This window comes from Erigeron canadensis, chromosome 8, assembly GCF_010389155.1.
Source record: "Erigeron canadensis isolate Cc75 chromosome 8, C_canadensis_v1, whole genome shotgun sequence".
NCBI lineage: Eukaryota > Viridiplantae > Streptophyta > Magnoliopsida > Asterales > Asteraceae > Erigeron > Erigeron canadensis.
The window spans coordinates 37,568,920-37,578,722 of NC_057768.1; the positions used below are offsets into that span (position 1 = coordinate 37,568,920).

Consider the following 9,803-nt stretch of genomic DNA (forward strand, 5'->3'; position numbering starts at 1 on the left):
GAATGTTTGTCCCAAATCTGGTTATCAGAAGAAGACGAATATTTGATTAAAATGTACATCTCTTAACCAAGTTACCTCATGATCGCTTTTAAATTATTTCTCTAGTCACCCCCAAAGATTTAGCTAAAAAGATTCGTACCTAGAAACTTTAGTGAAGACATCAAGACATATGAATGTTATGCCATCTTGATTGCGTCTCTATATATTATGCCATCAAAATTTACCAAATAAAGAAGGGTGGCCAATAACGTGTGTTACCAAAAACGATTTTATGACTAGATATATGAAAGATCATATCTGGGGAGGGGCACTTGGCAATGAAGATTGTTTGGTTGTTTTATTTAATTGACACGTTTAGAACCCTTCCATTTTGGCACGCGTGATAGTGAAGGCGTAACAACCTTCTCTTGAGTACATTTCCTGATTCATTTATTTTGCTAATGTATGTACGACACTCATGGGCCATCTACCATAAAAGATAAAAATAATATGTTCATTTCTTACTTCCCATTTGGTTACGAACATTAGCAAACTATATCATATTAACTCAAATTAAAATAGCTGTCATTAATCCATCTTTTTCTTATATAACCATATACGATATTAAAAAAGTCACTTTAGTTGATGAAATGTCATGGTTTTAATTAAAAAAGTTATGTCGGTTAAGTCGTACGTTTACATGAGATGATACCATATACTATTGCAAAGTCAATAGTCCCTTCAAAACTCCCTCTTCAAAGGATCATAACAACGGCCCTAATCATCCAATTGAGATCTCTCAACAGCATCCATAGCTAGAAACTATATTAATTACTTTATTGTTAACAAACGTTATAAGATTCATATATCTAGCTTCATCGGATACGTACAAAGTGAATCATATATACCAAACGAGAAGTAACGATATATATATAGCAAGAAAAAAAACATGAAAGATCTTATATGATAAGTACACTAGCATGATACACGCATATAGCAGCGGGTGAACATGTCGTGGATAAATATTATTTGTTGCGATATATGAAGGATATATACTTAAGTATTATATATATGTCGTCTTTGACAACTTGAAAAACCATAAATGCTTTACATTCAATCAAAAATAAACTAGTAAAGAAACTATCCAAAAAGAAAAATAGAAATTTAATGGTAACCATTTTAATAGAACTTAGCAACTTTTCTGTCTAAATTTTACATGTTAACGACTTTTTTATTGATACCCATCTCTTTTTCCTCCACACCCAACACACTCATCTGCAAACAAATCATATGTCATATGGGTTTGTATCAAATGACCAAGTTGTCATTTATATAGGATGATAATGAATGCTTTTGATTTATTATACTCGTATTGAGGATGAATGGCTTGGATTACCGTCGCTTGAATGAAGACACCCGATCGACCCGACTTTACCAAATGCCCACCACTGTTATTTTAAAGTCTTAAATTTTTAAATAGGAGTCGTGAAAGTACTTATATCAAAGCAATGTGGTTTGGATAAATGCCCTTACATTTGGAAACAAGGTCAAGGGTTTGATCCTCATTCCATACAAAGACAGGAAGTTTTTTTCTACCATTTAGATAGAACTTAAAAGCAGTATCTCTACTTAGATAGAAGTAAAATTTGTTTACCTAGATAAAGGTATTGAAGCTCAAAGGCCACAAAAAGCAACAGTGAGCAGTACCTTCTTCATCTTCTATATCCTAAACAAATAAGAAGTGATATTTGTATCACCATTTTTTTTATTAATTTACCGCAATATACAAATTGTACAGTTGACTGTACAAGCCAGTTATGCACAGTTGTGGTACATTAATCAAAAGAAATCGTACGAATATCACTTCCCTAAACAAATAGACACATAACTATGATAACCTAATGTAAATGACATAAATACAACTTCAATTATTTTAATAATTTAATCTAAAAAATCTTAATACACGTAGTTATTTAAATAACCTCACCATGAATAAACAAAATGGTGTACATTAACATTTGGATTGCATGTTTATCCAAATATACTAAACTAAAACTTGAAAACGTTTTTTATTTGGATAATCCAAAACCCGACCAAATAACCCGAACTTTATTTGGGTGGTTAATTTGGATTGGGTGCCCACATATATGGATTGGGTAATGGACGGTTTACTAATTAATAAAAAACCGAATAACCCAAACCGAATAACTTTATTCCCCCAAAACCCGACCAAATGAACACCGCTAATCATGCTTTAGTATATAAACAGTCAACTTTTTCGTGTTACATACAACTTTGTACAAATTGACCTATATTTATGTTGAGATTAGTGTATGAAAGTATAATAATTATATATATTTTTTTTGTAGGTATCAAATTTTATAAAGAATTATTATATGGATCAAATACTTGAATTTTTAAGATTGGTGTATCCAACCTGTTAAAACAAGTATAAATATATGAACGGTAAGGGTGAGGCGTCGTTAATTTAGCATATAATGACCTTTGCACATAATACTATTGTATGTATCAAAGTCTTCTCGTTTTGTTAATGTAGATACTAAATATTACCTTGTCTATTTTTGTTATTGTATGTATCAAATTTTGAGTTTTATTTTTCTTTCTTTTTCGGTTATTGTAGTGTGTAACTATGTATCTCTTTGTAGTAGATAATCGGTTACTAACTATCAAAGGTGACCAAGTACGTACCTATGTAGCACCGAAACGGATACGACAAAGAGGTACGGGACGGGGAACGACAAAACTAAAAAGTTTAGGATACGGGTACGGCAAAGATACGGAAATAAAAAAAATAAAATAAAAGTATATTGATTTTATATAGATAGAGACTTAAGACTTGAGAGATTATGTATAATTATTTTATAATATATGGTGACTGGTAATCACGGATTTTTTTACTAATTAATTTTGGAATAGAAAAAGCTTGATGACGATCTCAATTGTATAATGTAGTTGGTTTGTGTTTGGGGCTATGCATAGTCGCAAGATGACATTCGTTTTTAGAATTGAAAAGGTTAATTGAAACCCTGATATTAATTGGATACAGTATGGAAGCTTCACAAACGTTTCGGTATATATGAAAAATTCAAGGAAACGTTTCGTACGCATTTCGTACGAGTTTCTGTTCCCATGGAGTTTCTGAAACGAGTATGTCTAACTGTTTAGAGTTTCGGTGTTTTGCAGGTACGTACATCAATCTTGGAAAAATAACAGTTAAATATATACAATTGACATAATAGAATTGGATATACATTAAAAATGTATCTGAATACAAAATTGTCTATATGGTATAAGCTCAACTATAATCGTGTTTATGATGATATGTATTTAATTTTTGAGTTTTTAACATTACATGTATCTGAGCAATTAAAATTTACAAATTGGCAATGGTACTCAATGTGGCAACTAACCCATTTAAATATGATGCTAATTAAAAGTTTGAAAGTTAATTGCTTAAAATAAATACGATTACAATCAGATACAAAAACTATATATATTCATTTTTAAGTGATTAACCCTATTTAAATTTATGACTACTATATGAAATGCTCATATATTAGCATGTCATGGTTAGGTTTCTCATTGCGTCATTTTGTTATAAACATTTAACAATTAGAAAAACTTGGCTTTATAACTTTGTCAACTCTGTACCCCTTATAACAACGACCCCAAGTATGTTTCAAATGACAAGTAACCAATTGTATACTTTATCTATTACACTTTGTTGATCACTTCAAGTTTGTGGCACGTACATATAGCTAGTGTAAGAGATGGAGGTGGCATCACCGAAAACCTTACTATACTGGTCAATGGTTGTGGTGGTTCTTACCACAAAAGGCAAAGGTCAACTGGTTGAGAATTTTTATGGCTCCACGTGTCCAATGGTTGAAGCAGTCGTAAAACAGGCAGTTGACACGAAGGTCAGCCAGACGTTTACAACGATTCCTGCCACCCTACGTCTGTTTTTTCATGACTGCTTTGTTGAGGTCTGCATCTTTAGAGCTTTTGCGTTTATTGTATTTTTGATTTAACGCCTTTATTAAGTTATTTTCCATGCAGGGATGTGATGCTTCAGTGATGATTGCATCGCCAAATGGAGATGCTGAAAAGGATGCACCAGACAATCTATCACTAGCCGGTGATGGCTTTGATACTGTTATAAAAGCTAAACAAGCGGTTGAGGCTGTTTGCCCTGGTGTCGTCTCATGTGCTGATATTTTAGCCATCGCTGCCCGTGATGTTGTGTTTGCGGTAAGGACCTAATGACACGTAGCTCTGTAATAGGTTTAAAAAAAAATGAGTAGCTCATGATCTATATTATGGCAGTTTCAACAATTATGGGTCAACTTGGGTTATGTTAGTCTCAAACAAAGACTTATGCATATTTAGAGCAGTAGTTGTTCAGTAATGGAGTTGGAAAAAAATATTGGCCCGACCCAGTCCTATTTTTTCTTTTGAATTGTAGTCCTTTTTGTTTTGACAAATTACCCAACTCATGTGACCCGTCCAACTTAAATCGTATGACCTGCTCTAATCTTAGCTAATCTTTTCTTTCTTCACCAGTCTGAGTCGTTGGGCGTAACATATATCAAAAACAGATGTTTTTTTTATTACAAATTGATCAATATTGATAAGTTCAAAATTGCTCTTTTCATAGAAATTTTTTTTTGCAATAGTTAGTAAGTAGCGTCTTTTTGTGCAGGCTGGGGGTCCTTCGTTTAATGTACAGTTAGGCAGGCGAGATGGACTCATTTCACAGGCTTCACGGGTTGCCGGAAATCTGCCCCAACCCACCTTCAATGTCGTTCAACTTAACACCATGTTTGCAAGGCACAACCTCACAGAGCTTGACATGATTGCACTTTCAGGAGCCCACACACTCGGTTTTTCTCATTGCAATCGTTTTGCAAACCGTCTGTACTCATTTTCACCAACCTCCCAAGTTGACCCAGTCCTGAATCCCTCCTACGCTCAGCAATTGATGGCTGCTTGCCCTCAAAATGTGGATCCTAGTATAGCCATAAATATGGATCCCGAAACTCCAAACACCTTTGACAATGTTTATTATCAGAACTTGTTAGCAGGCAAGGGTTTGTTTACATCAGATCAGGTGCTATTCACGGATTCATCAGCTCAGCCAATGGTTAATGATTTTGCCAACAACCCAGGGAACTTCAATGCTGCTTTTATAACCGCAATGAGGAAGCTTGGGAAGACCGGTGTTAAGATTGGCAACCAAGGAGAAATAAGAAAGGATTGTACAGCTTTTAATTAACAACTAAATGATGAATGTATTTATTGTCCATGCAGAGTGTTATAGAACATAGATTCTTGAAATATTACAATAAAACTGAATTGAATAAAGATCAAAACTTCAATCCAAAACATTGTTTTGAATAAAACCGGCAATTAACAATATACAAACAGAATTCATGATTACAAAATCAAACATTTTGAAATATGAGAAACAAGTACGTGGAAGTGATTTAAAGATTTACCGAGATTTACCGTACAAGTGCTGGTAGACAACTTTAGTACGGCGCACAAGTATCAAACTTAGTATAACTGCAACGATACAGAGTCCCGACATTATCATGCAAGTCAAAAAGAAGCATATTGAGCCTGAGCACTTAAGTGTATCATCTGTTTCAAACAGCTTTGTCAAAAATGAAGCTGAATTTGTGATGTGTCGATGGTGTAGCTGAGCTTGTTTTTCAGCTTCAGAGTCATATATATGGCTAGCTAGGATCCCAGATAAGACTAGTGAGCCAGCAGGGTTCGCCAGGGTGAGGAAATTGTATAAAGCTCCAAACTTTTTTAGTCCAAATAACTCGGAGGCTGTAGCTGGTATGATAGCCCAATGAGCCCCATATCCTAGTCCAATCAAAAGGGTACCGATGTACATTTCAGCAGGCCAACCCATGGCAAAGAACAAATGCCCGATTGCCATTAAGCCCTGGGCAACAGCCAGAGCTACTGGCCTTGGGTAGGCGTAGTCCCTGTGAAGCAAAAAAACAATATTATTGAAGAAATCAACATTTCAAAAAATCATGTTCATACACAACATATGGAGAGGTGGCCCTTGAATCCATTTATCTTTATATATTAGTTGATTTTGCAAAAAATTTAGTATCACCAAATCAACTTAAGCTAAAACTGAAACTTGAAATGTGCCAAAACAATAGAAATTTTCCTGAAGTGTATGTGAGTTCTTATAACCTACTATACTTATTTACTTCCAATAACATGTTTTTTGTAATCATATAATGCATTATTTATAAAGAAAAAGTAGTAAACGGGTCAACCTGACCTGACCCATGTAAACTGATAGAAAAGATAGACGTGACGATTTTGACCCATTATTTCTGAATATGTCTTGTCAGGTTAAGTTTTCTGGCAGTTCAAATGAATAACATAATATAGCTAAAGGAAACGGGACAAACATCAAAAGTTGCTTGAAACCTCATGAACATTTTATCAAAATAAACTTTTCATAGGAAAATTCTTGTTGGGAAAAAAGACTGGCCCGCATAAATATTAACTATTTTCGACCCAAACCAGATTTCACCACACCCCACCTGACGCAGCCATTTTCACGCATCTAATTTAAAGTTACCCACGTTATCCAACCCATTTATTTTGCCATCTTCAGTAAAATGTATACCTGACAACAATTTCAGAGACATAGCCTCCGCCAACACGGCCCAAAAAGTTCCAAATGCTGATCATGGAAACAAAAATGTGTGTATTGTCGTATCCCAAAGACTCGCTCATCTGCCCCAAATTGTCGATAATTGTCAAACCTGAACCGGATCCTAATAAAAGGGTCCAAAAAAGGAGCCAAAAATCAGCCTTGATCAATGCTTGTGTGAGGTCAAAATCCTCGCCTCTGTGTGGGCCTCTTCTCCTCTTAATCCTCACAGCCCCTTCTGCAGCTGCTTGTGCCAATTTAGATTGTAGTTGTGCTATTCTTTTTTGCCTTTCTGAAGTTGGAAGCAAGTCTACTTCACTCGACTTCTCATCTTCCAACTCACTGAATATAATCTCGTGTGGATCATGTGACGTTTCAGGTTCTTTATTTTGTGGCTCAGATAGAAGAGCTTCTTCTTCAGGAGATCTTGGGTCAGATGAAAAAGTTAACCATAAAGGGATCCCAATTGGGATCACCAAGAGCACGAACAAAATTGCTGTGAAAATTTGGACTATGGTCTGGTTCAGATCAATCAAGTCTTCCACAAGCATAACCCCCATTAAATAAGCAGCCAAAATGAGACATACACAGTAAATCAACGAGAAACTTGATCCATCAGAGAGTCTAAGTTGTCTGTGTCCTCTGACTGGCCTAACAATGAACATCAGGGAAATGACCACCATCGTAGGCCCAACAGCAACCATGAATATAATTGAGGCTTTATCTGGTGAATTGATTAATGCATATATCTGTGTCAAGATTGCACCACCTAGCCCTGCAAATCCCTTTAGAATGCCTACAACAGGCCCACGGCTTTTGGGAAAGTTTTGAACACATGAAACTAAAGCTGCTGTGTTGAAGTATGTTTCACCATTGGTTCCAACGAATATGAGAACACACATCTGCAAATCAGTATCACCAAATAATTTAGTACATACAAAAGTGCCACATTGCTTTCAATCTAAATCAAAGTAGTTTCAGGATATTAGTTTAGCTCCAACAATTGGTGGTATGTAAAGAGGTTTAACCAATAATATCAACTCTAATAGAACATATCTACAAACTCCATGGGGTTCAAAACAATATTGTTATGATCATTCTACAGTCTAAACGGGTAATTGAATGAGGTTCTCCCGGTTCAGGTTACAGGGATGTTGAGTCTTTTTTACTCAGATGTAAGCGGGTGTGCCTTGACTTTATACACACAAAGATTACTGCCACACCAAAGACATGTTGGTCACAGAACTGCTAAACTTGTTGGTGCTGCCGGTAATCAGCTGAACCACATTAATCATGATCATGACTCTATCCTTTACTCTGGCCCAACATCTATATGAACACACGAAGATAAAACACAATAACAATACTATTTATTTCTGATAGTGAAACGTCTTTACATGAATTGTATATACTAATATACAGTATAGCCACTGAGTTGGTGGTGGTGACTGTTGCGAAGAGTCACAACCCTAGCATAGCACCCGTTCAAGAATCGGTTTATTAACACATATGGAGGTCATCCACTTTAAGGTTTGACACTGTACACTCTTGTATATTTCATAAATACATACTAGACTCTAAACTAAACTTTAACCCTTCACTATTTGCATAAGTGATCCTTAACTTTAACACACATGGATGAGTAAATGAAACTCCAATCTACATTCCTAAAACTGTTTTTTATATGATGTTTGTATGTCAATAACTCAACAATAACTTAACTAATCAAGGTTTAAGGACACCAAGATATATCCAACTTATCATGTTTTACTACCGTGTGTATCCATATCACAAACCATATATTGTTTGTACTAAACTTTTAGTTCTTTGTTATTCTTTGTATCTCTCTTTTTTTTTAACATGCGTCGGTTTTGATGACGTGGCCAAAAAAAAAAAGAAAAAAAAAAAACAATTTAAGATAAAAAGGTGAGCAGACACATACACAACATCAACAATACTCAATACTACTTATGTACAAAGTATGGGTGAAGAGGCTGCTTTCAGACAGACATCAAGCTTAAGCTTAATTGTAACCAGATACATATAATACCAAATTTAATCAAAGTTTAACATACACAAAGTATCAATTTCCAAAACTTATACACACAATAACAGAACATGACAAGTTGGAGACATTTTGGTACAAATGCAACTAACCCTTAATTAGTTTAACTAAACTCATATTCAATAACACACACACACCTTACCTTAGATCAAAAAACTAAAATACTACATCAATCATCATGATAAAGTCAAACTATCAACACGAAACTTGTGGCCATAAAAGATTGATATCTTCCAAAATAATTAAAAAATAATCATCATTCAAAACACGTTTCCGTTGACTATTTAAAAAAAAAAGAAAAAAAAAAGGGGGGAGATGGAGACTTACAACCCACAATGGCAACATAGGAGCTTTACCAGTAACAACAAGCCAAACCCAACCATAACCAACAAGATTCTGAATAGCACCAACAAGTAACAAAGCCCATAATGGTAATAATTCAGACATGCTTCCAGCCAAAAAACCAACACTGTCTCCAAGATCTTTAGCTACACCTAATCTTGCTACTTGTTTTTGATTATATTTTAATGAGCTTTTTATAACTGGTGATATACTTCCAAATAAGTATCCCACTCCTGCACATGATTGTATCCACATTGCTGCTACAAATACTAGCCATCTGTTGTTCAAAAATGTTATGATCACTTCTTTGATCCTCCCCATTTTTATATATATTTTTTTGTACAAAAGGTAATAAAAATGGGGTTGAGTTTTTTGGTGTGTGTTTTTGTTTTGTTATATATATATATATATATATAAGATGAAGATGAAGATCTCTCTGTGTGTGTTTTTGTTTGTATGATGAAAACAAACTTTTTAGTGGTATGGTTTTTCAGGATGTAGAGATTGATTTGCTGTCTATGATGTCTTTTTCTAGTTTTTTTTATTTAAGTCATGCTTATTTGTTTGGATTTGGATGTGTGTATATTTTATATCTATTTTCCTTATTAAAAAAGAGATACGCAAACCTTTTTCCTAAGATAAAAATCAACATTGGGTTCTATTTATATATTCTTCATTTCCAAAATAAGCCTTTGATAAAAATAT

The 9,803-nt window shown here is 34.5% G+C and overlaps 2 protein-coding genes across 2 annotated transcripts; one reads left to right on the forward strand and one right to left on the reverse strand.

Annotated features, from left to right (window-relative positions):
* The first annotated feature begins 3,605 nt into the window (after nucleotides 1-3,605).
* On the forward strand, nucleotides 3,606-5,385 carry LOC122611166 (peroxidase 55-like). The gene is made up of 3 exons (XM_043784142.1): nucleotides 3,606-3,986; nucleotides 4,060-4,251; nucleotides 4,703-5,385. The coding sequence occupies exons 1-3, from the start codon at nucleotides 3,771-3,773 to the stop codon at nucleotides 5,273-5,275; spliced, it is 981 nt and encodes a 326-aa protein (XP_043640077.1). The 5' UTR covers nucleotides 3,606-3,770; the 3' UTR covers nucleotides 5,276-5,385.
* LOC122611165 (protein NUCLEAR FUSION DEFECTIVE 4) lies at nucleotides 5,374-9,473 on the reverse strand. The gene is made up of 3 exons (XM_043784141.1): nucleotides 9,084-9,473; nucleotides 6,665-7,593; nucleotides 5,374-5,999 (listed from the first exon to the last, which is right to left on the reverse strand). Exons 1-3 carry the CDS (start codon nucleotides 9,417-9,419, stop codon nucleotides 5,495-5,497), a joined length of 1,770 nt encoding a protein of 589 aa, XP_043640076.1. The 5' UTR covers nucleotides 9,420-9,473; the 3' UTR covers nucleotides 5,374-5,494.
* Nucleotides 9,474-9,803: the final 330 nt, after the last annotated feature.

Excerpts from the sequence above, each read along its gene's own strand:
- LOC122611166 (XM_043784142.1), top strand. The coding sequence starts at position 3,771 with ATGGAGGTGGCATCACCGAAAACCTTACTATACTGGTCAATGGTTGTG. Across the intron at positions 3,987-4,059 it reads TTCATGACTGCTTTGTTGAG|GGATGTGATGCTTCAGTGAT; the intron begins GTCTGCATCTTT and ends TTTTCCATGCAG. Across the intron at positions 4,252-4,702 it reads CCCGTGATGTTGTGTTTGCG|GCTGGGGGTCCTTCGTTTAA; the intron begins GTAAGGACCTAA and ends CTTTTTGTGCAG.
- LOC122611165 (XM_043784141.1), bottom strand. The coding sequence starts at position 9,419 with ATGGGGAGGATCAAAGAAGTGATCATAACATTTTTGAACAACAGATGG. Across the intron at positions 7,594-9,083 it reads CTATGTTGCCATTGTGGGTT|ATGTGTGTTCTCATATTCGT; the intron begins GTAAGTCTCCAT and ends ACTGATTTGCAG. Across the intron at positions 6,000-6,664 it reads GTCTCTGAAATTGTTGTCAG|GGACTACGCCTACCCAAGGC; the intron begins GTATACATTTTA and ends TTTGCTTCACAG.